The sequence below is a fragment of the Trichoplusia ni genome, chromosome 10 (genome assembly GCF_003590095.1).
Source record: "Trichoplusia ni isolate ovarian cell line Hi5 chromosome 10, tn1, whole genome shotgun sequence".
NCBI classification, from domain to species: domain Eukaryota; kingdom Metazoa; phylum Arthropoda; class Insecta; order Lepidoptera; family Noctuidae; genus Trichoplusia; species Trichoplusia ni.
The window spans coordinates 2,429,564-2,456,305 of NC_039487.1; the positions used below are offsets into that span (position 1 = coordinate 2,429,564).

The window sequence follows — 26,742 nt, forward strand, 5'->3', positions numbered from 1 at the left end:
TATATCTCGTTACCATTAAGATAGTAATTTTGCTTAGTGTATTAATTAGCCTTTTCTGTTCATGGGTAAAATTCTTCTTCAACGAAAGATTCTTTAAATTTTTCCTATCGTTTATTTTATCTCTAAAGGTTATGGTGCAGCCTCAAGTTATATATAGCCATCTACTTATATTTCTTGAGACACAACCAACCGTCAATACCAAAAGTAATTTCTAGGGTTCTGTGCCCAAATGGAACTATTGAGGTGTCGGTGTCTATTGTCACCAGGCTATATCTCAGAAATTTTCAGATGATGAAAATTCCTTAACTGCTATAACAAATAATAAAAGTAAAGATGTATTTTTTTCTTACCGTCATTCTTTTGAGCGTATTCACCCTCCAATTTCTATGTCATTATACCGATACCAGCAGTGTCGCGAGTCCGCCTCGCCCTTGACCGATATTATTTTAGTAGGCCATGCACACCATCATCTTGATATGTTCAGGGTCCAGCATCCTAAGCTAATATTACTTTAAGGCTTTGTGGTAGAACCTCAGATGTAAAGGGTACCTCAATAAAACAATGAGATGATTTAACAATTTTTTATTAATAATGAAATAGTAATTATATATGAAAAACAAATTTAATGCGACTTAAGAATCTTTTACTCATTATTTATATTGTATGTCAAAACATTAGAATGACTTTTACGATGCTGATATGAAATAGAAAATATCCGTGAAGATGCATTAACATAAACAGGAATCGAACAATTTCTTGTTTTTTTTTTCTGATAATTCCTCTTTAAGCAGTGCATTTACAAATAACAGAATATTCCTTAGTTGTACAAATGCCATCGTTAATTTAAACTGTCACTTTTATTTTTCTAACTTCAATTTACATTATTAAGAAAATTACTCTGTTTAACATTTGGCCAGCACAATAAACAAAAATGCTTGTTTTAGGTCAAAGTTGCATAATTATTTAACTTTGTCTTCTTTGTTAATTGCACTGACTATTCTTTTAACATTATGTACATTTTTGTCGGTGGGACAAAATGATAAGCTAGAATATTTACATTAAATTATTTACATATGTCACAACAGGGGTACACTCGCTTTTGGAAGTACTTACATCAACCTTATTTATTTTTAGCATTGAGTTCAAAATTGCAAATTATCACTTTTTGCATTTGTATCTAATACTTAATTTCAGACTAGCCTTATGTGAAACGTTAATTAACACATCATATTTTCGGTTCACTGTTGTGTTACATTGACATAATCTTTCCAAACGGTACACATCCCTGCATTTAATTAAATAATTTAAAATAATTTTAACATCAAAAAATTATATTGTCTTATAAATTATTACTGAACGCGGAGTTTTAAACTTGCCCCACCGCTATTAATTTAATAAATCACAGAGGCGGCCCCTGTAAGGCCACGGTTCCACAGTCAGAAATCTAGGCAAATAATGTGTAGTTAGAAATTTCAAATAATAATATGATAAATGTCAAAACTTCTGCATTTCTCTATGCAAGTTTTAATGGTATTTTAAAGTAATTGAATTATAATTTATTTTGGCATCTAATAAATATTTACCCGTCTTTTGATATAGGAATGGTGTTCAAGAAACTACTAGTGTAAATATACCTCAAAACTATTGCCACCTTAATATATTTCATTATTATAAAAAATGCTTTATTCTTCAATCATGCTCCCAAGAACTACACCCGACCAGCCTAAACTGTAAAAGCGATATTGCTTTTAGTGACACCAGCGAGTTCCTACTATATTGTCAATTCGCTTCAATAGGTTTCTCGCCTGTGGAAACGTGACATAGGAGAGCGTGTTTTAGCACTCAGCTCTGTCGGACCGTCTCTCAAGACTAGAATCGAGCCTTCAGCGGCTCTTCTCACGAGAAATATAACCGCACTGCATTCTGAAACGTCCTGCGGCACATCGGGCACTTGTCGGCTGCCAGCGCGCACTTAGCACACGCCACCACGTGGCCACACGGCACGAAGCACACATTGCGCTCCTCAGCGAAACAGATTTTGCACAGTTTTGAATCGTCTAAAGTACTCTCCTGGGGCTCAGCGGCCGAGACCACGCTGGGCTCGGCGGCGGGCCGCGCAGGCGCCTCGTCGCGTGGCGCTGCCGGTGCAGGAATGACGCAAGCCTCTGTCATCACTTTTTGAACGTATTCTCGTCCTTTCACGAGTTGCACGTAAGCGCAGCGGTCGAACCACCGCGCGTGTTGCTCCCACGGCACGTCGTCGTTTTCCCAATCCTTCAGGCCACCATCACAATAAAAGCATTTCGTCTTATCGCCCTGACCAGTGTAAAAGAATCCAGCCTCAGCCAGCTCCTCCGGCTTCTGTCGCATGCATCGTGGCCAGTCTTTAAAACTGCGCAGACGCGCGGCTTCAGAGGCATAACGCGGGTGAACAGGGCCAGGCATGCGAGAGGGCGTGGAGGTTGGTGCAGCTCGCGCGCCGCACTCGTCGCGGCCGGCAGCTCCGGAGTCTGTGTTGACACCGCCGCCCAGTTTCCTCACAAACGGACATTGGGGCGCCCATCTCTGGTGATCCTTGGCTGGGTCGTCACCCTCAACCCATCTCATGATTTCGACTTTGCAGAAAGCGCATCGGACCTCATCTCCGCGGCCAAGGTAATAGAATCCGTTTCGGGCGAGTTGCTCCCCGGATAAGAAGGAGACAGGCCATTTCTCAAAAGTTTTAATTCGTTCGTCTTCACGGCTCATATCGACCGCGTCCGCGGTGAAACTAAAGGTGTCGTGGTTATCAGTCTTGTCAATGGAGAATGAAGAAGACGATGAGGGTGTGGAGGGTGACGAAGCCGGAGAGCCGGCGTTTGAGTCGTAGCTCTGCGTCGGCAACACTAGCGGCACTAGAGGTCGAATCTTAGCGTCGCGCGGAGCGTTCTTGAAAAGTGTTAATGGTGAGGCGGGGCCATTGGATGCCACTGTAAAGAAAGATAAGTTTTCGTAAGTTACAATGCTACTAGTCGCCTTAAATTTTTGATAATTTCAAAACAATCATCTGATAGTTTATTTTATTAACATTACAGAAAGTTACAGTGGTTAATTTTACCACTGCAAAATAAGTAGGTGTGTTCTTATGTTGTGCCAAGTGCAGTTTCTGGAATGTTTTTTTTGTTTAAGTAACATTTTCGTTTAAATTTGAGATCTGATACACTAATTAATGAACAACCTTAAACGAACATGATAAAACTGACTTTGTCGTGCCGCAGTTGGATACGAATTTGAAGGCAATTTAATATCACTTTAACATACAAGATGCATTCATATGGGAAAGATAGCGGTGTGCGAGTGTGCGTTTAAAAACAGTTTCACATAACAACAAGTTCGCGGCCGCCGGGGCCGGCCCGGCTGGCTGCGTCATCGACATTCCAATGCCTGCTGCCTTCCCCCCCCCCCGGACTCTCCCGCACCGCTCCCTACATGCACTCAGTGCGCATGCACCGAATGACCACAGTTTTCAAACCCTAGTGAGATAGACCCAAACAGTACAACCAGATGATCAATGAAGAATTGTTATGGATAACTTAAATTAAATAATACATTATTTTTGCAACTTTTTTTAAGAGTTTTAAGGCCTTCTCTGTTTTTGAGTTGCTTTCCAGATAAGAAACAAAATATTTGATTTTACTATTGAAGAAACAGTAACATTACCAGTTGTGGGTCTTAAAAAGCTAGTGAAATTGTTAAATTAACCATAGAGTAGAAAACATTTATTTGAAGTTTAAGATACAATTTAATTTTTATTCTTGGGTAGGTACGTGTTGTACCTTGTTATTTGTTTACAGTTTCGAGTATCTAAGAACTGACTGATTTATCACCTAACAAAACTGAATACAACTCTGTATAAATTTAGATCTAAGTCACGAAAATGTTAACGAAATAAAAAAAATAAAGAATGCTATAATGTTACTCAAACACAATAGGCCTCAGAAGCTAATGGCCGTCCGACGTACACGGATCGATATTTACCATTTCTATTTTTTGCGTCGATTAAAAGCGGCATTTTGGTGATTGTTTACAATAACTTTTCACGTAACACTGTATACACACATTGCAGGAATACTAGAGGCTTGTAAAATTATATTCGTAGTAGTAATTTGATAACGCGATATCGTACGGGTGAGTACGGACATCGTTGGCTGGTAGCTACGTTCACTGTGCAGTGTGCCGCCTGGCGGTGATATTATGCTACAGCGACCACCCCACAGCGCATGCGTACACACTTCAATACAGGGTTTAAAAGTCGGGAGTACAACCCTCCTCGCTACGGGCTATTGTCGTTCACAGGGGTGCGCCTTGCACTTTGTTTCGCCATTTAATAATATTCTAGTAAGCACAGCTGTTGCTTTTCCTGGAACAGACGGTTGGTTTGGGCAATATTGGTCCTTAATTTGCTGATGACTCTAAGATGCCTGCTATCTTGCTTAAATTTTATCAATACAAAACTTGATAAGTTGATACTTTTCTAAAGACAATTTCAGAAGAACAAAAGGGATGTAGGATCATTGTACTCACTAAGTACCTGATCTTTTCGGAGAAAAGGTTTTTTTTTATGTATTTGCAATTTTTGTATTTCTTGCCTTATTAAAACATTAACTTTACATACAACACAAACATTTAAAGGCTTTCAACACTTAAAACTTAAATATTTATATTTCTTGTTAACGTGTCTACACAACTCAACTGTAAAACAATACTCCAAAACTTTCATTTTACCCTCATTTTGTTGGAAAATAATCCTACGTCTACTTTTCTTTGAATTTTCATATGGCAACACTTGTAGTAAGTTCTCAATCAGGCTAGCGTCTGGTGCGACGTTGCCGCGCCGTTCACAGCCGACCGGATTTCATTCATATTTGAGACGCGACGTTGCCGTCTTCAGCGGAAACCGCGACCACACAACGTAAAAAAAGGGCCTGTGGAATGTGGCAGTAGTTTACTGATGGGCGGGTCTAACACAACACCAAATAAAAAGTAGACAATAGTGGATGCTTGGAATGCGGACAGTACTTACATACTCATACTTTTTAGTTGATAATGATATAAAAGTACAGTAATTTGAGTATAAAATAAGATTCCTTATTTTCCCATTTTTGAGTATTTTACTGAATATCTATAAAAATGGATTAAAGTGCCTCAAGTGAAATAGATATAAGTTTACAAGATGCAGATATTTTAATCGGTTAGTCGAAAGCAGACTTGATATCATACAATGTGCAAAGTTCACGTCACACGCCGCAAAAAGCAAATGAAATTCAGCATTGTGCCTTAAGAGAGCGGCGAGAGGCGGCGCCGGGAGAGCAAGCGTGGGGAAGGGGACGGGGCCATGTTCTCATGCCTATGGGTGGTCGGCGCTCGGCTTTCGAATTCCAATGCCTCGCCTGTAGCGCCTACGCGCTAGACTGCTATCTATTTAGCTACATACGTCTACGTAGTTTCAGAACATTCGAATAAGGAATTTCCTCTAAATTATGGTCTCCCGGTACTCGGACAAGGAATTACAGTTTAATCTATCTCTAAACGGATTTATGTCCAAATTAGAATGAGAATGTATGAATGAATTTTATGCTTGTTGTCTTAACTCAGTTCAAACAAACTATGGCTTCTCTCATCATAAAAGTAGGAAAAATAAACTAAAGGATAGCCCGGAATTGGTGTCAGCGGAAGGGAACATCCGCCAGATGGGGCACATACATATCAAAGAGTGTTGAATATAAAATGTAGGTACTCTGTAAAAAATATCCTGTCTACAAAAAACAAAAGACAGCTTCTACTAAGATTGTTTATGTAGAAAAACTATGCTGACAAATTTAAGTAGGTACGACATTGCGAAAGCAATTCCCATGCCTTACGTAAGTTATTTAATGTCTATGATGCACATTGTTTGATAATGTACCTACTACCTACATAATTATGACATAATGGGTCACTGCGTATTTTGGTAATGTGTAATTTAGCAATATCGCTTCAGTTGGATGCAAAATTATTTGTTCGAAGCGGAAACAACAGATGGCGCGGTTGTAAAAAAATATGAATGGTTTTATCAGTACCGCGACATAAATAGATTGGCTATTTAAATGTAAACTTATTACAAGTGTTAATAGTTATTAATAAAAAACTTTAATAGTCAAATAGTAGATTAATTGAAATAAATTATGATAGTAGTAAAAAATATGTTGTACAAATTTAAAGCAATTCCTTTTTACACGACTGCAAGGGAGAGTAATGAATACATGCATTTTTTTAGATATTTTGGGGAAACGAGAAATATAAATAAAACGTAACTCAAAACATTCCTAACAGATGGCGCTACTGGTCGCAAAAATTAAGTTACTTTACCAACCATAGAAGAGGAAAAGAATAGCACATACTACTAAAATGGTACAAATATAAAGGAAACTTATAAGGATAATAATGGTTTTTCCTAATAATTAACCATCCACAACACTTAGTCAGCAATATGAAAAAGAAATACTATACATATTAAATTCTGAAACATAATATTATTAAAATACTGTCTATATAAACAGCAGCAGCTAATTATAAGCTATTGGCTCAATCAACAAGACAAATAATGTTGCCATATTTGATTGCTCCTAACAGATTTGGTAACAGCAGAACAAAACACCAAGAGGCTCCATTGGGTATAGTGTAATCAAATAGCAAGGCCATACATTGGGCAACAAAAAATTCAATGACTGGTTGGCTTTATGTTTCTACAGCTTATACATCCTTGAGATTTAAAAAATAAGTCCATCTAGCATTATTCATTGTTTCAAATTTAGTTGTTTCTTTATATGTGGATTCTATAAGGAAAATCTTGAAGAAATTCCATTTTATCTTTATGATTATATGTATCTTATCTATAATATTGGTTCATAGGAATTGTACATAAGTCAGTCCTATCTTGATGTTTAACAGGTTCTTGGAAATATCCTTAAATAATATTGTTTTAAAGTGGTATTTAATAAATACCGTCTGCTGGCTAATCAATGTTCTCCTTTATGACATCAGCACTTAATTGTAGCTTACACCTACATAATATAGATGGCGTTATAAAACCAAACTACTGCTTTATTTTTTCTTTATGTCTTCCATTGTGCTACAAACAATTAGTTAACCTCGCTTCTTTATTAAATATATCTGTAATATAATGTGACTGTAGATATATTAAAAGTTATTTTTTTTTATTCCAACAAAGAATATTAAGTATTTTACCTATTAGCTATAACTATTTAAGCAAAATCTGAAGAGATATTAAAACAAAAAATGGACTAGTGTTATTTGTAATGTTATTTTTTGTATTGAAGTCTGTATGTTCCATATTTTTGTAAACTATAATAATCTATCTACTTATACAAAATTCCCTTACATAGTTAATAAACATAATCGCTTTTATTTACATTGTATAACAGTAATCAATTTCCGAAATCTTTCCATGATCATAAAATTAAATGACGGGTATGTTTAGAAGTGTAAAAATAGTAAATGAAATTTTTAGAAAAGTTTAAGTCTCTTGGCCAACTTAAACAAAACGGCCGACTCAATTACGAAAATAAGTGACGTCGCCCACAGCCCAAATTGAACATATGGTCATGGAAAGGTTATGTAAGAAAATTGCATTTACCTTTGGTTATATCCATTTGTGATCCAGATTTTTTAGTCTTTAAACAAGGTAATAAACACGACCACATCAAATAGTTTGTTTTGACAAGGTTCACTATCTGGTCCACACTCTCACTTGTCAAACGTAAAAATGGATAAACAAACAACACAACTCTCCAACATGAGTGCGAAACTCGCGACTAACGAACTAACGAACGAAGTGACGTTCGCAATCGATCGCGTCCCGGCCAGAGTAGTAAGAACTAAGCGAACATGCGTCACTCGTCGACGTTCGGAAACTATTCATCGCACGCTCGGTGGACTTTGTTATAAGTGTTGCCAGATTCAAGATTAAAATTTGTATCACTGGTATCTAAAGATATCGTTATCACATTGATTATTATTTTTTTGTAGAAGTGAGAAGTAGTATTACATCAATTGTAGAGATCAAATTAAGTGCTGTTTTTTTTTTAAATTGTATTATTTAATTAAAAGAAAAGGAACTTTTATTCAGTTTTGTTTACTGTAATCATAGGTAGTCTATTTAAAGTCATCCAAATGTTACTCATTAAGCACCCTCATTTACCATTATTTAAAGCAAATGGGGAGAAATCCTGGCAACCCACTATAGCTATGCGCGAGTAAGCGCTCTCGTATTGTCAGACATGTAGATGGGCTGAACCATCTGAAAATATTGTAATCTACTCTTTAGCCCCATTGATATGGAATTTGCCGCTATTCAAGTTAAGGTTATTATATTTTTGTAACCTAAAAAAACATTATATTATCTTTCTTATAAAGACAAGCTTATGGCATGGCTCTCGTATTATCCACTTTTTTTATAAAACGGTTTTGTCTTAAAATGTTTTTCTTATTTATTACTTTATCTACTAACTCGTTTTGTGGTATGAAAGTGGGATATGATGATGTAAAAATATGGGGCAGATTGGTTCCCCTACTTCAGAAAAACATGTTGGTAAGTAAACATAATATCATGTATAGAGAAGGGAATAAACAAAACAATTAATTAAAGCGATAAACAAATAAAAACAAGATGATTAGTATGATATACTGAATCCAAATACCTGAACCTGTCGAAGTACTGGGAGCATTCTCCCTTTGGGATATGTTTTCCGCATCCTCCTCCGATATGTCCTCATCCATGTGTACAGGTGAACCAAAACGATTAGGTAAACCTATAATTTACAAAAGAAACACTTCACCACAACAATCACCATTTCATATTTACCAAAACAATTCAATGCAAAAAATTGAAAAAATATTTTCGACACTAAACACCAATTATCACCACAGATAACAGTTAAAAGAAATAGGAAATCTCCAAAGAGGTATAATTTACCTGTAAACGTGAATATGAGAACTAGCGAGCAGTGCAGTTGTCGCTTCAATGCTATACTAAGTCGAGATACGGCGATAATCATCGTTAGCTACGTAAATAAAACGTAACAAAACGTGTCCAATGATTAGCTCATGTATTGCATGGCATTGTTCAATCAGAGTATGAGGGCCCAGTGCTCTGGTGTTATGAGTTTGGAGTAGGTAGTAACGCCTACATAAACTAGGTTTCTGATTCATTTTCAGTACCTACATAAATAGCGCGAAGTCGCTCGGGAAAGATTGCAGAAATTTTCCTAAGCGTAATAGGTATGACTACCATGTAAGATGTATTAGAAATTCGTCTGAAAATTAAGTACTCATCTAATTTTTATGAACAATGCTTAGGAATTAATGTTGAACGTAGGAAGGCTACACATATGTTTGTGATACTAATAGGAAATAATTAAAACTATGGTTTCTTTATAGCCTTGCTTACTAACATATAGTGTGATTTCTGCTCTCACATAGGGATAGTTATAATTTAGTGCGAGGGCGGTGTTATGGACCCATCTATGCGTTATACGGACATGGATAAAGGCAAGGCTGGCTTTGAGGCTCAAAACCTATAAGTTAGAAGAACTCATCGCTTTTAAGAACGATTTTTTGGTTAATGCCCAAAATACTATCAGAACAGATGTCAAAATAATTTTTTTTTGTGAAGGTAGTATAAAAGGTTGCTGGTGACGTCGGCAGGTGCGTGCGCAGCTTGTGCGCGGGCGGCGCGCGGCCCAGCTCGGCACAGCTGCCGCCCCACGTGCTGTGCAGCTGTCGCCCTCATCCCTTACACCTCACCTGCACCCCCTTAATTCATTCCTGAAATAAGCATAAAAAAACCGACCCAATTTACTTGATCCAAATCTCTCTTAGTTGTAAGGAGCATTATTACCTATTACGGCGTTTTCTTTTTTGTACAGTATTGTTAAAGTCCTTGTTTCCTGTTTGAGTCTTCGACATATCTTATATTATCCTGATTGATGTCCGTATAACATCAGCTATGTGTTTCAAATAGGCTTGATTCCACAGGTCTGTCTGGCATCGGCAATTTAATGCACCACAGACGCATGTTAGTAATAATAAATGCATATTTTAATGAATGAACCCGGCCCGACGAGAGTGGTGCCTACAGCGTTCACTTCGTGACTTTACAATGACCACAGACTAAAGGGTTACAGACACACTGGTTAAAAAATACTCATAGATAATACATCCCCCATCTAGACTAGAATGTAGAATGTCAGCGCTAGGACCTTAGATTATAGGACCCTAGAAATAATAACTGTGTTGCCATAACAAAATTATCAACGACCTCTATGGCAAAAGACTATGCTTTTAATTAAGCGAAAATTAAGAAAAGTACTTACTAGTTTTATGTTGGTGGTTCGTGGTGGTTTTATGTATTTGCTTTTATAGAGCTTTTGACTATATCTTTTGGGCCAAAAACTTGCAAATAAATATTTGGTTCAGTATTAAACTTATGGCCAAAGTTTTACGAACTAAAGAGGCCTTATGTGGCGCTTCTGGAACGTTGTCTTTGCGTGCGGGCGGGCACAAGGCAAAGCGGTCCAATAGCGGCTCGCGGCGAGGTATGCGGCCTGCTTTTCCCAGAACTCTTCGCTCCGTGCCGCAGCCCGCGGGACGGGATCAGTTGCACGAAGTACCAAGCAAGCCCGAATACACAATACTTGTTGGAGTTGTGTGCTGATATGACAAACTACCACGAGTTTACTGGAAACATTAAGAGAAATAACGGAACATTTGTTTTCTTTGCCTTTTCTTCAAAATAAGTATACTGAATACCCAGGATTTGTGGTAAAATAAACTTTGGCGCTGAGAAATACTACTACATTTGACTGTATCGACGAATCTGGTCGCAGAAGAAAAAACATGAGAGAAAATTTATTATAATGTAAAACTACATGAAACCTCTTGTCTGCTGACGTTACTAGGTTCGCGTTTAATCCATTCATAATGTATGCATGATAATGAAGGTATACTGTCTATACTTGCATATTATTTGTATCTAAGAAGTGCATGTTAGAACCATTGATAAAGGCAAGATGGGTACGTTAGCACGCACTGTGAAACAAATTATTTGTAAGTAATTTATTGATCAGAAAGACCATGATATTGCACATTTTATTGATACTTGTGTAGAATTGAATGCCCGCTTCTTACGAAGATTTGATGTAACCCAAGCTTCTAAAGTATATAAATTATTTATCTTTAAATGAGAAAACGTTACGAAAACGTATCACAATGGATGTCTTTACAATACACTATTTTTTCCTATCCAAATCCGTTACATTCCATTCCCCGGAGCCGCGGGTTGGGCACGGAGCTATCTCGACGAGATTTCGAAATTCCAAGAAAGGCAAAGCCTTATAAATTATCTCAAAAGCGCCGACGCGGCCCTGCAGCCAGAATGCTTTTTTTACACCACAGGTAGGCTGGCGCTAAGACGGCGAAGGAATTTATAGTGGGAGTGTCAAATTTGACACTTGATTTAATAATACATCAATGTTGGTATGTTTTATGCAACTATGAAATAAATAATAGAATTTCGTAATACGGATATGAGACAACAAGTAAAACCTATATATTAATTTGTTCTTAATGCTGTCTCTTACGAATATAGGCATTAAAACTTAAAAACAAAGTAATAAAAAAGTATTTAAAATACGTTTTCTGAGAATCTCAAATGCCACGAGTAGAACTCATAAAATAAAAATCGCTATAAAAATCAAGCCGAGTATCAAAACCGTTTCCTCTGCCTTAAATGTACTACATAATACCGTGTAAAAAAATGTGCGTGGTACACGCGTGCAGCACGTTTCTAAGATAGCACTGTTGGAACAACCGAAGAAATTCCCGAGACCAGGCAGCCCTGAAGGTCGTTCCTTCTAATAATAAGTATTGTGACTATTGTGAAATGGCGCCCGCCATAAATTCTCCATACAATACGAGTATTCCTCATTTGGAAAAGAAATGTTATCGATTCCGTTTTGCCTGGCAACACTGGCAATATGGCCGATGATTCTTTTCGATTTGCAACCGGCTCCTTTTAAGTTCGCTCCCATTGAAATTATAATTAAATTAAAGCCTTGTTAAATTTATCTGATGTTGTTGAATATCTCATGAAAGTCTAAACGGATATTAAAGTGCATCGCTTTTAAAGGGTGTTCCGAACTAAATTTGTTGTTTACCAAAAAAACTTATATTATTTAAAATATATAATATTTTCAGGCTTTCAAGAGTGCAACGTAAAATATTCAAACTCGTAATTCAAGAAAGAAAGAACAACTATGACGATTCCTTGAACCAAAACTAAACTCATAAAGCATCTGCTAGACACTAATTCCATGTTATATCGTGCTTTGCTAGATCAACAAAACAATGGTATCTCTTGATCTGATGCACGGGAAAACAGTTGCTATAGCCATTGTACTTAAGTCTACATTCGTTTGAGACACCATTACGGATGGTGTGCTGTGGAATTTGGGGCACAGAGCTGACTCAACGATCTAGTCCCGTCCCTATCGTGAAGGTAATCTTAGTAAAGTCACAGACTTAAACGGCACGGATGTGAACAGTTAGCTGCTTTCCGATTCCAGTTAAATTTAACTTAGCGTTTATTAACTTATTTAACTGAGGAAATTTATAATTATTTTCTGTCATCTCCTTGATAGAAAAATTATAATACGATTTAATATAACTGTACCTAGCATTAGAACTACGGTTATGATTTAATATAATTTTGATTCATCCTAACTTTTGTCCAATTCTCTCACTTAACTTTGTTGTAGGTAAGAGAGGTACAATTTAGTACGAGAAAATATCTTATTTCCACGGAAAAGTCGATGTAAATGAACTGGCGGAATATGTATGGTGAACTATCCTCCTCCATGTTTTTTTCAAGGAGGATATAAAATCTTTAATCACACCATAATTAATAGGAGCCGAACAGTGATGAAAAATCTTACAAATATGGACAGAAGTTGCGTGGACTCTAAAAACTAATCCAATTTCAAGAAATCCTAAGTTATATCTTCTATCCACGCGGACGAAGTCGCGGGTAACAGCTAGTAGCTCATAAATCATTGATCTACATTACTACTGTCGTCCTGTGATGAATCTTAAGATCATCAGGAAGAACACAAATTACCGCACAAATTGAGACAGATAATTATTTGTAGAAAAAACAAAGATCTACTTTTCCATAACTTCCTAGATATTTCCTAGTCAATGTTCTAACTTGCTAAGTTCTTAGTAATCGTAGCTGTAGAAAAACTATCAAACAAAAAATATAAATTATTATGGTTGAACATTACTTCGTTTCCCGCGTCTGTGGAACTGATTTAGTCTTCAAGGAAAACATCGTGGGAAATCTCACGTGATGGTCATATAATTGTTGCATGGATAGATAGTTCAACTAGTGCCAAGTGTTCAGTGAGTAGTGCCTTGATTGAGTGAGCATCGTGTATTCTACAGTCATACAAGATTCATTGGCAAGGATTGACGTGGAAGACAATTCTGATCACTTTTAAATTAGCTATAAATTGCGCGCAAAATTGTTTACACCTTGGAGATTAAATCTTTATTTTGGCTATTTATATACGATATTGAACAATATTGATTATATCGTAACAGTGAGATGTATATCTTTTTATCAATAATCTGTAAAAGATTGTTTGCGTATTGCGTCTACCACCCTACTACTCAAAGCCACCCCAATATAATCTAAGTTAATTCAAAAAACTGCAATGATCACTGAAATTCTCTTAAGTAATATTATTTGCTAGGAAAGAAAATAATTCCTCATAATTTTTGTAGCTGTCAAACTTAAATCAAGCTTGATCGACGACATACCATTATTACTTTAATGCCATCATGAATGTCCCTTTTCTCATGCTACAGCTAAATTTACCGATACTTACCCAGCTTCACATTATCATCAGCAGAAGCCGTAGGTACGACCTTAAATACGTCAACCTTCATAATATTACGCTTATAGGTGAAAAAAAAAAACAATAACAATTGTCGAAACTAGTTCTACGCCGCATTTAATTCATTAAGTATATTTCCATAATTCGGTAAACCTCTTATGTCATCACATACTACCCGACAGACGGTGATGACTCATATTTATTTAGCTTATCAGACTCAGGGCCCAATACAACGTCATCGTTGTTTATGTTTTGAAAAATGGGTGTCCCATCGTGGTATTTATTACACTCACTTATGTAATGACGATCTTAGCTATTGCATCACTCTTCAGCGTCTCCGACGTGCTGACAACGTAAGCAATTACGATGGTCTAGGAAGTACAACAAAATTGTTGAAAATCTTAGGATTCACCCTAAGATTTTCAACAATTTTGTTGCAGCTGAATTTTTATAAGGGTACGACTAGCTAGCTTTACCTGGTTGCCAAACCTAATAGCGAAGCAGATCAGCCAGCTCTCTCGACAACCTACGTTAATATTTTTTTTTTGTTCAATATGTATATGAAATTAATAAAATAAAAAATACTTTATTTATTAATCGTTTTAAGTTCTGATGGGATATAAGAAATCGAATCCCAACTCAAGCTAAGAAAACGCCAGGTACGACACAGATAGTAATTATTAGTATTCCATATGATTGAATTAGATAGATAAATTTTAGTCCCCGTACTGTGTACACATTCAGCGATACCTGTATCATGTACTCTTCAAGTAATAGTTTAGCCGTTGAGTGAGCAAGACCACGCTAAACACTGCACAAAGCACCATCTCGCTTACACGAGAAGTAAGTCCAGCGTTATTAGTTCATAGTAGAATCTCAGTGCAATCAAAACAAACATTAGGAATCGACCTTGAAGAACATTGAACGATTAAAGAAAAAATGATAATTTTGATATATAATTGATGGACCGGTTTCACAATACTAGCCATCAATTCAAGTTTTCATTAAAGCTAGTAAGTCTTGTTTGTTAAGTACTGCAGGCAGTTGTACACCACAAAAGCCCGCATTGGAACTTGATGGACGGGTCTTTCTTTTGTTATTGTCTCGACGAGTAACGTTGTCTTTTGTTTATACCGTGTAACGATTCCGATCTCATTACTGTCCTTTAAACTAAAAGCCCTTCTTCTTTCTGTTCCGCTTGATTTGAAGGGAATTAGAAAAATATTTTTCCTACTCTAGGAAGAATTATTCAGCAGTAGAAATTTGTAGTTCTGATTAATATCCATGCGGGTTCCAAGACAGTAAATTGTTTCCCATCGAGATTAAGTGCTGTTTTCATTGGTTATCATTGTTGATTCTGGGTTACAGGAGTTACTGCCATATGGGTATGTGTTACTCGCTTGTCCCAAATATGCATCAGTCCTTATAGATTAGCGACATTTTGAGAATCGCTCACTAAAAGAAAATGCTTGAATGATGGGAAGACAAGTCAGTCACGTGATTTATCAGAACACAGTGTCATTTCTATATATTTGAGGATTTTCTATTGCCAGTTAAGATTGTATGAATGTAAGTTCGCTAGAATTGCTGATATCGTCTACAAATAAAGTATCATTAGTTCGGGCAATTGTCATTTATTAATTAGTACGTCCAAGTCTGTTTGTAAACAGATAAGTTTGTTTGTGTCATTTGAACTTTGATTTTGTTGTTGAGTAATTAAGTATTGTGTTATACTTAGCGCGTATTCATACAAGCATTACCAAGATTATTATGCCAACATAAAGGTTATATTATAGTCTAGTTGTTGATTCTTTAATTCGGTTCTGAAATTATTACTTACTAGTGGTGGTCCGCGGTTCGCTATCGCTGTGAAGCATAACCATTACATCATTACAATATGTAACTTTTAGGTAATCCCTTCAAGATTATGAGTGCAAGGTTTCATAACGATCGGTTAAGTATTTTAGGCGTGAAAGCGTCACAAACGAACTTACATTCTCATTAATAATATTAGTAGGATCACTGGTTTTAATATTGACTTCAGACGTCCCAGCAAAGATAGTTGCGGGATTCGAAGTATTTCCCTTTTTCTTCGAAAAATGCAACATGTGGTTCGTTTATTCATTATGTTATTAGTAACTATTTGTACCCCGCAGCGTTACCCGTAGTTTATTGGTTAAGTAGGTCTTTGTTCAGCAAGGAGAGAGAACTTTATCTTCTTCAGTATAAAGTTTTGTAATTAGTCGTATTGATTGATTGTCAAATCAAGTGTCCGTGTTCATCTAGGCTAGTAAGTCTTTCTTTAAAGTAAATTTGATGACTTTCCGCATTTTTAATATAAGTGTTATTCGTAGTGTGAGGTGTGATTTTTAGATAAAAGATCCTCGTTTGCGGTAGAATTGTCTCGCGTTTCTAATTCTTATATTTTTCCTTAACCTACTTACTTACTAATAAACTAATTTTACGAACTGATTAGAGCTAGAAGTAATCTTTTTTTCTTTTTTGGTTACGATACTGGCTATCACTATTTTCACTGGCCTAAATTAAAATTAAGAAATTGCCAGAAAAAATAACAACTAAGTAAATCTTACGTTTAATACGGGGACTATAGTAAATCTTTTACCATATCAAAAAAATCGATGTATTTGGGACGGAGATTTAAAATTACATTGTTTCAGTATCAACTGATGTAGATCTTATAAATGATTTCCAAAGTTCTATCACAGCCTTTTAACGTAAGACTCTTGTATTTCTGAAAGTGAGATGGGGCACACGAGACATAGAGCACCGTCTCTCTTCCACAACAGAATAATTTGGCAAGTGGTGGTGTACCCTTACAACCATAAAATAAAGATAAATAGGGTTCTTTTATAAGTCAAGACGTCATAAAAAAAACTTATCTAATAGGGGCGTTAGTACAAATAACTATTCGAAACCTTTGCAGGTATCATGGTCACACACATGGCACAGTCTGCCCGTGACCATGATACCTGCAAAGGTTTCGAAACGTCGGTAACTAAAATCTAAAATTAAACCGCGATAAAATCCCTAAAAGTAGTTTCATTTCAATGTCTAACATTCGCATAAACCTAAGAAACCACTATACAAATAACTATTTACTGTATTGTATGAACAATGGTAAAAAATATTGACAAGGGACTATCATTGTGTTTATACAAGCTTATCAATTATCATTTATCTGTAGGTAATTATTTGATGACCTTGCTGGTCAGTCAATACAACAATGGGATTCCCATGGCGCGGCATACATTATTAATTATGCTGGTTTATAATCACTTCAGCTTACTTATGCTTGGTTCACTACATTACATGTTTGTTTCCTCCCACATGTTTGCTTGATGGTTTGGTAATGTCAAATCTATGACTACTAAATACAAAGCGATTGATCTTTGTGGCTTTCTTATATATTTTTTATCATTTTCATACTTTTATTCAAGTTTAGTACAATAGTTATTAGGAAAAAGATACTGTCCGCTGTTTTTAAGGCCGATCATTAAAAAAAGAGACACGTGATGACATCAAGTATAATAAAACGTATTATCTCGATACTTAATTCCAAATAACTGTTTACAGCAAATTCGGAAACGTTAGTGATGTCATTGAGTACAAAAAAATAAGTTTTTCGTTAAGCTGATTTCGTCCACATACATAAACATTTACATAAACGTGTCTGCTGCGCAGTTAGAGAAGCCACGCTTGTACTACACATTGGAGGTCGACCGCCTGGCATTGCCAAATTTGTACGGATGACGTCATCTACGAATCACTTTAAACAGGCCTCCAACCGTATCGCTTTAGAAACTATCCCACGACCGTTAAACAAGAGCAAAGGCTACTGACACTAATTTTCGGCCAGTAATGTAATCTGAATACCAAGAAACAATTGAAAAAAGTTTGCAATAAATATAAGATTATATTATTATACTCATACGTCGATGTAAAAACGGTCACGTTACATCTGCACTCAACGTTTGTCTCCTTGAGAAAATAAAGAGGTGCTCATGTTACCCAGCCTCTTAAAGCAAGCAATTAGTAGATATCTTATATCTTATTCCACACATTAACCTCGGACAAAGCATATTGTTACCGTTTATTTACACAACTTATTGACAAATCAAAGTAGTTACGTGTGAACACACTTCTATATTCCATTTTGCTCAAGATTTTCATTTGTCTTCATCTACTGAAATACGTAGTGCATTTTGAATCTGTTGTTTGTGTCTTCTTAATCTGAAAGTAAAATAAAATTTGAATGTAAAATAATTGTTTTGATATGCTGAATATATTCTAAGAGCAATGACCTCATTTTGAGGACGCCTAGATGTGCTTTTAAGGAATAAATTGCTATTAGCCTTGGAGATGTTTTGTAAGCTGACATGCGGATACCTGAATAAGACCAAAATCTTGTCTTGCATAATGAACTCTCTTTTTAAGCTTACTCATAACGGTGTTACGTGATTTGCGGTATTTCTGTGAACTCTACCAGAATGACACGTGTATTATTTTAACACAATGCAAAGATTGGGCCTGCCTACCACATTTTAAAGTAAGATCGCTGCTGCCTTAGAAGTAAGGCAGAGCTCTACATGGCCCGGCTCGATATCAAGTTTCAAGCCCCGAGTTTTTCTCACAACTACCATTAGGAAATTGTGTCAAAAACTGAGGGGTCATGGACTTCATATTTCACAGTTTATCCAAATTGAAAGTCTTAGTTTTATCCCCAATACAGTTTAATGAAAAACGGAACAAAAATGAAAATTTTTGGAAGTTTTTGTCGAGCCTACGAGTCTTTCTTATCCTCAACCAAATTCTCTTCAAAAATAAGATTTTTGCCACATTATTCAATTGTTTTATACCGATTATATACTGGAACTAACAATAGAATTCCATTCTATATGCCAGGGAGCTATCATCAACGCTTCTACAGCCCGACAAGCATGCGAGGATCCTATTTCGCATTGCGCTTTAGATATAGCACAATGCACATTGTTAACCGTATTCAAAGAAGAACGCTTCATGCTGATATTATGATACACTGCATTGTGATCGCGGAATGCCTTACATGTGCATGATGCTGATGTTTATACTTACAACACTATAGCAGCCGGCTGATTGTTGAGTAACGTATGAAGAAGGTACTAACATTAAAAATGGAGCTAAAAATTTCTTATTACCTCTGAATTTACCTACACGAGAAAAGTTTTAGCCCATAAGTCGATCAAACTCGACGACTCCGCTGCTAGTAAAAAAAACAGTTTAATACATTTTTACATATTTATTCATGTAATAAATAGGTAGGAATTAATTAAGGTTAACGTACATTAAGCTATGGGAGGTCTTAGTAGATGTTTCTTGTTAAACTGCGACACATTTGGTCTGAACGTATAAAAATGAGCAATGGTGTTCTCAGTGCATGTCCCGTCGGTATAAAACGTCACATAAATCGGAAGAACAAGCGACAAACAACACAATAGTATGAAAAACAAGAGGTAAAATAAGTTACTTCTGTAACGAAAATATGAACGAGCAAATGACATTTTTAAAGCTCACATAACTTTCTTATTTATTTATTTCTTGGCCGCATAGATTGTGAAAATATAGGTTTTCAAATAAAAAACAAATTAACCTTTCTGAATCCAGTGCCATTTTGTTTCATTGTTTAAAAAAGGTTTAACTTCGTTTTGAAATTGTTTTTTTAAAGAATCGGTTACATACGTAGAATTTGGCAGCGTAAAAAAAAAATATTCCGTAACTTGGTTTTTCTTGTTATTAAACAGCGTAATTTTCTACTACAGAAATGTATGTAATGTATCTAAAGATTGCTCAGACCAGCTTTCTATTTGAAAGGCTTGCTAGTTGTTCGGCGCTGGCTTTCGCAAGTCGATGCGTCGCCGGCGCACCGCGTTGCCGCCGTTGCGGATAGAAAGCGCCGCGACCTCACTTTCACTACTAGCAATACCTGAGAATGAATAACGTCACCGTCACCCTACACCACACCTAATTTATTGAGGTTGAGTTCATTCAACTTTGCCATATATTATTTTGAATAGGTAATGTAGTTTTGTAGGCCGCTGCATTGTTTATTTGATACATTATGTTGTCTGCCTAATGATACTCGTTTAGTACCTACTATTTTGTTAATTTTCATGCTGTTCAATCGTGCAGAATATGTTAGACATGACACATTGTAAGATAAGAGCGACCATTACAGCTTATACGTGTCAAAATTTCTAAACTTTTGTAGTTACTGTCGTTACTGAGAAATAATTCAAAACATAACATAAACGAACGTGACAGTCAGCGTGGATGTCACTTATCCAACTCGTTGAGTCAATTTACTTCGTGTCAATTGATTTCCAATAACAGTTTACAATTGAGACAGACGATGCATGCGGGGCCCGCTCAATTGTTTAATCAACAATCGACTGCAGCAATTTGTGACGCCATTATGAGTTTATAAAATAAAATGCCTTGCAAAGCGTAAACCTTAACGAATAGCAGTCGCGGCGGGAGGTCCCAAACATGAGCAGAACGGGAAAAATTCGCACGAAACTTAACACACTAAGAAAATTTACGGCCGTTGACGTGCAAGTCAAAACACAAGCTCTCAGAATCACGCAGCTAAATATTTGTTCGCTACGACCGTAACCAATGACATTATTACGGTTTCGACACAAACGATTGTTAGATCTTTACATTTACAACATGTTCATAGCTTTTACTAAAGGCAAGCAAGCTTTATGCCGTTGCCGAAAAGTTTGGAAAGTACAGCAAACATTCCTTTTACAATACAAAAATTAAAAATCAAGTGCGAAAAGGCTTTAGTAAAATACTTGGAAAATTATAACTTGTATGAGGCAGGATGCACGGTACAGTGGAGCGAAACGGTTGCGCGCTGCGGCACAGAATGTTCGCGAACCTGTACATTATGTAACTAATTCAAACAATTACATTTTAAACTTTAAATATAATCACTAAAGGCATAAAATTGTGTATAAATTCTTCGGTGCTTAACTCATTTACTCCGCTAACAGAGATGAAATTTCGTAGCCAGCTTGGGAAATGTTACAACAGTAACATTGTATTTTATCTCAACGACAGAAGGTTGGATTTAGCTGATTTTCGAGATGGTTCGAGAGCCGTTCTGGAACGTTGGAGTGCAGTTCTATGAACCGCTTCCGCCGCTGCTCCTTCCGTCTCGGGTTGCTGGATGCAGACATTCCTGAGGCGGACACCGGACCCGGCTTAAGAATGCTGACCAGACGGGGACGCGCTGATGGCATGATAGCTTAATGCTGCCTTGAAGTACGCGGCCCTCGCTGGAATTCCACATTAAACTATCAAATGGTTCCAGTCTTATTTGTAAGTAAATATCTCCTTAAACATTTTTGGTATTCAGTGCTTTAAATCTGATTTTCATCGACAGGATATGTATCTATTTTTATCTTACGAATTATCAGTTTTCTGCTAGGTCACAACTCTCATCATAAAATTTTTATCTGCTTCAACAAACCGTGAGAATGATTATGGGATACGATCTCATGTCTTTGGTCCATTCATGGTGCGCTTAATACTCGGTCCCACGCACATTTGTGATCCATGTGTGACTACAACCGTTGGTTGCCGTGCATTATGGGTTTAAGCGAAATAGTTTCTATATTGCATGTCCGTCATATCTATCTTATCTACATTTTTATTATTGTAATACCTAGCCAAATTTCAAGTATGACAAGAAAAATAATTACGTGTTTCCGTGAAGCAATTTCCTTCTTGACAATTTGCAACATATTTCATAACCTCGTTGTGAATTATTTCATCTGTCAGATCGATCATATGATCTTTGTTGACATCGTTACTTATTTTTCAACCTTGAGTCTCTGGTCAGCTATCTGCATGTTATATCAGTTGACAACATGATGTTCCACTAAATCTTTTCCCGCCACACATGGTCTCTTCATACAGATATCTCAATGACAGACATTCACAAGTTATGGGAACATTTTTTCGGGAGCGTAACGGTTTTTGTATTATTTTTTGTCGCCTTTGACCGTGTGAAGGGACCTCAATGGATGCATGTGAACGGGGCGCCCATTTACAAAAGATCTATGGTGATACGTGAGCTACCCTCAGTGAACGGCTGTTAACATCATATCCGCGGGACGGGGGAGGTCTTTCTCCGTTGGTGTTATGTTAAGCGTCTTCAATGAGTAGTTTCTTTGAGAACCGTCTTCTTTCATGGCATTGTTTGATGTATTCACACAGGCTTGTTACCAAGAATTGTGCAAGTGTTTAGAAATATCACTATTTCCCATGAAACGTAGGTAGTTAATCCGTGATGAAGTCAGAGTATTACCAATTAATTATCTAATCACTATTTACATGGAGTTGAAACATTGTTCAAATGCACAGATAATGGCTATGACAATGCTGTTTCCAAGGTCTTCCGAGTAGTTAGAGTTATATAAAAAGGTAACATGAAAAAGTCCGTAACGAAATGAGCCCTTTGCTGTGGAATGTCGGTCCGTCCGTCCTTCAAGCGATTATGGGACGACGACTCGGCCTAAATTACCATAACACGTTTAGAATCATTAAAACGAAATTAGTTAATTGTTTTCGGAAAAGAGGCTGATTGACAGATATCGAACTAGATGTTCGATCATTAGTCAAAACGTCATAGAAATGTATGGAGTTATTAATTACAGAGAATACTAGAAAACCAATTAAGAAGACATGATTGTATTTTAATACAAAACAATTTAATTATTATTTAATGTTAACAAGGTCATTGGTGAACAAAGAAACAATTTCGTTCTTCGATTGCTGTCCCTTTGTAATAAAATACGGAATACTTAAAATCCCTAGTAACGCCACAGACAATAAATCCAAACTTTACTACAACTAATACAAACACCCTCCTTGCAGCTAGTACTTTTATAGAAGTCACGTCGATATTATTTTACAACCCATTTATTGAGTACTAGCTGTTGCCCGCGACTTCGTCCGCGTGGTTAGAAGATATAAGTTATAATTTATACCTGCCTTCTATCTATCTTGTTGGATTACATTAGAAACCTCAAAATTAGTAGCCTATGTGTTATTCTGATGTATAAGCTATACTGTGGTAAAGTTTCATTCAAATCCATTCAGTAGTTTTTACGTGAAAGAGTAACAAACATCTATACATCCATACTTACAAACTTTCGCCATTTAATAGTAGTAGGATTATTAAAGAGTATTACACAGTAAACTCACGTTTAATACCACATAATATATTCTTTTGCTATTACAACTGGGAAAAAACATTTATTCAGGAAATTATTTACTTTTTAATACTGCAATCACATAAAACTGGTCATTTTAAATCCATGTCATGTAAAATAAATAAAATGTATATACTAGAGTATGGCAGAGTACGTTATTTCTTTAATGCCTTTTAGTGTTTTTTTTTCAGTCTTGAGATATTACGCGTCTTAAAAATACTCTACAAAACAACACATACATTAAACAGTGGCCTTTGTTAGTCAGACGTGATTGAAAACCTTAAAGCGACTCTACAATGCATCACTATAGTTCATAAGATAAATAATGTGTAAAGAATCTTGTATATAGATTTTAAAAGAAAAGTCGATTTTCGCGAATTCCACATGACCTTTCTGTTGGCATGCGAGCCGAGGTGCGCAGGCGCAGCTCGGTCGCGTTCTCACGGGAACGCGCGGTGATTGCACCGCATTACGCCCTGCACTGGGTCGGCCGACCGCCGCCACATACAGCCACCCGATGCCGGATAAGCCTTTATATTTCTATGATAAAATTAAAAAGGTATCAATATTTGGGCTGATTTTTCTTTGAGTGAAGGTCGTCTTTAAGTTTAAAGTATTGGGATCCTTTAAGTTCGACCTTTTTCGAAACATAGTTTACATACTTAACTGCTATAAATTGATCCATAGTTGAGTATATTCACAATGCCCGTAACTCTTGTAGTTGTTCAGAAAAAAATTGTCTAAGGCCCGATTTTTCAATTGTCAGATAACTTTTATCTGAGGAATAAATATGGCCGTTTGACATATTTTCTATACAAAAGCTGTCAAAACGTCAAACATATTCGTCGAGTATAAGTTATCTGACGATGGAAAAATCGGCCCTAACACTTCTAAAGTTTGCATGCTTAGTAGGTTATTTTAATGAAAGTTAGCACGACTTTAGTCTAAGTAAGAGTGTAAGAGCAGTGAACACAGATTGAGGTTACCAAAACAGCCATTAATTCTTTGAAACGAACGTCAACAAGATTGTCATACTTTTGTAGAATGAGAGACGTAGATACCTGTTTCTTTCTAATTTTATTTACTACGCAAATACTACGTAAATCGTAGTAAAATTCGTAGTAGCTAGGTACGAATACGAACAGAGTGACGTTTTTTAAATGCCTACCGATAAATGGATTTAATTTATTATCGGACGTTAGCAACAGGGGTTCCCTAGTTTTCGATTCAGGCACAATGATTCATATTTTTTTGTGATAATATTGTTATTACAAATGGCGTTTATATTATAAATATCCTTATTTGACACACATTCATAGATGTGTGAGTAATATTTTCGGGACAAGTTCATGATACATTAAATTTAGTTACATACGTCCAGGGATAAAATGTGTAAAAAGGTTCTATAATAATGACAGAATGAAAATGAAAATGATGTGGTATACATGGTCCTATATGGGAAATTTGGTAACTTATGTCCATTGTATGGCCTTACAAATATACCAGATCCACGAATAGATTATTCGTAGCTTCATAAATTCAGTGCTGTGCGACTTTTCCCATTGGAGCGCGCGACCGCGACTTGTTTCCAATCAACAATGGAATGCGTCGACTTTTTGGTCTGCGCTCGCGCAACTACTCTCGCGCACGGGAAGATCGAGTTTTTATCAACCCGGTGTTAACTCAATTGGAAACAAGGACCTTAGATTACCTTAACTGTTCCTTTAAGTAGCTTTTCGTATTGATTCCAATAAAATATCGCAGGATGTTGTTAAATGCCGCTACTGCTCTATCCTGTTCTCTTTGCATTTATAAGTCGATTTATGAAGACTTAAAAATAATCGCAGTTTGATTTATTCATTCATTAAAATATCTATATACCTATACGCTGTAATACGTGTTTTATTAACTGTACGAATAGTTTGTTGCAACACTAAAATAGATGACCAATTATAATTATATAATCATTCCTTTAGTACAAAATGCTGGTCCTTCGGTACATTACATTTCCTATTATCAACTATCTCAAACAGATTCATCACTATTATATCTTAATCATTGCAATTTGTTCCTAGCGTTAAACATTACATAACATTTTCTAGTTAAGTGAAATTTAATGTAAATAGTTCCCACGGTCATCTTCCGTTACAGGGTAGGCAGAGAGCGGTAATGATGCTGGCTATGTTAGTACCGCATACTCTAAACCTGTCCAGTTAGTTTTTAGCGCTAAACGCTTAGATCTAAAGGCTGAAAAGGCATTCGTGTTCTGAAAGCGACTGTTTATTATAATAGACTAGCTGTTGCCCGCGACTTCGTCTGCGTGGTTAGAAGATATAAGTTATGACTTTTTCTTCGGTCCTATTGGTCGCAGCGTGATGATATACATATAGCCTAAAACCTCCCTCGATTAATGGTATATTCAACACAAAAATATTTTTTCAATTTGAACCAGTAGTTTCTGAGATTAGCGCGTTCAAACAAACAATCAAACAAACAATTAGTACATACATAGTATACACATAGTAATTAGTCTAATTAGTATATATAGTACAATTAGTATATAGATGCCAACGATATCTTCGCTACGTTTCATCGATTTTTAATTTCTCGCGCGGAGATTTTAATATTACGATAACTCATTACCTATTAACATTTTTGGCGTAGTGTAAAAGGCAATTTTGTTCTATATTACATGCATAATATATCTAACTTATTTATTTGGATAAGGATTAATACTGTATTGTTAAAAAGAGGTTCGTAAGTAACCAATAATTTTACTGTATTAAGAAAACACATAAAAATGGTTATTGTGGGTTATCCTTGGAAGATAGACATATACCACCGCGGACTTTTTTGTAGATCTATTAAAGAGGTACAAACCCGCCATACATTGTTTTGTTGTAACTCAAAAGGTTTTGGCAGCGTTCTCGATGAAAGCTCTCGAATGGCTTAATTTTTTCCGACTTGTTTAACTAATATCGCTGTAATATCGTCAGTTTACACAAAACCTAAACTTATTATACACTAAAACCTTCCTCAAGAATTGCTCTATCTATCGTTGAAAACCGCATAAAAATCCGTTCAGTACTTTTCTAGTTTATCGCGAACAGACAGACAGACAGACAGACGCGGCGGGGGACTTTGTTTTATAATATGTAAGGATAAGGATAAGGATAGCTGTTGCCCGCGACTTCGTCTGCGTGGTTAGAAGATATAAGTTATGACTTTTTCTTCGGTCCTATTGGTCGCAGCGTGATGATATACATATAGCCTAAAACCTCCCTCGATTAATGGTATATTCAACACAAAAATATTTTTTCAATTTGAACCAGTAGTTTCTGAGATTAGCGCGTTCAAACAAACAATCAAACAAACAATTAGTACATACATAGTATACACATAGTAATTAGTATATATAGTACAATTAGTATATAGATGCCAACGATATCTTCGCTACGTTTCATCGA

At 36.2% G+C, this 26,742-nt stretch overlaps 1 protein-coding gene and 1 long non-coding RNA gene across 5 annotated transcripts; both read right to left on the reverse strand.

Moving 5' to 3' along the window:
- Window positions 1-567: 567 nt before the first annotated feature.
- LOC113498339 (baculoviral IAP repeat-containing protein 3) lies at window positions 568-9,110 on the reverse strand. 3 transcript variants are annotated; one of them, XM_026878327.1, is made up of 3 exons: window positions 9,014-9,110; window positions 8,739-8,849; window positions 568-2,969 (listed from the first exon to the last, which is right to left on the reverse strand). In XM_026878327.1, the coding sequence occupies exons 1-3, from the start codon at window positions 9,093-9,095 to the stop codon at window positions 1,897-1,899; spliced, it is 1,266 nt and encodes a 421-aa protein (XP_026734128.1). In that variant the 5' UTR covers window positions 9,096-9,110; the 3' UTR covers window positions 568-1,896. The 3 variants fall into 3 exon arrangements, with proteins under 3 accessions (XP_026734128.1, XP_026734129.1, XP_026734130.1); XM_026878328.1 differs by lacking the exons at window positions 8,739-8,849; window positions 9,014-9,110 and adding an exon at window positions 7,676-7,982; XM_026878329.1 differs by lacking the exons at window positions 8,739-8,849; window positions 9,014-9,110 and adding an exon at window positions 4,018-4,563.
- Window positions 9,111-17,049: 7,939 nt separating this feature from the next.
- Window positions 17,050-19,658, reverse strand: LOC113498347. Of its 2 annotated transcripts, XR_003400984.1 has the most exons (3): window positions 19,336-19,647; window positions 17,980-18,245; window positions 17,050-17,373 (listed from the first exon to the last, which is right to left on the reverse strand). It is a non-coding gene; the product is annotated as an uncharacterized LOC113498347 (long non-coding RNA). The 2 variants fall into 2 exon arrangements; XR_003400983.1 differs by lacking the exon at window positions 17,050-17,373 and having other exon boundaries at window positions 18,092-18,245; window positions 19,336-19,658.
- Window positions 19,659-26,742: the final 7,084 nt, after the last annotated feature.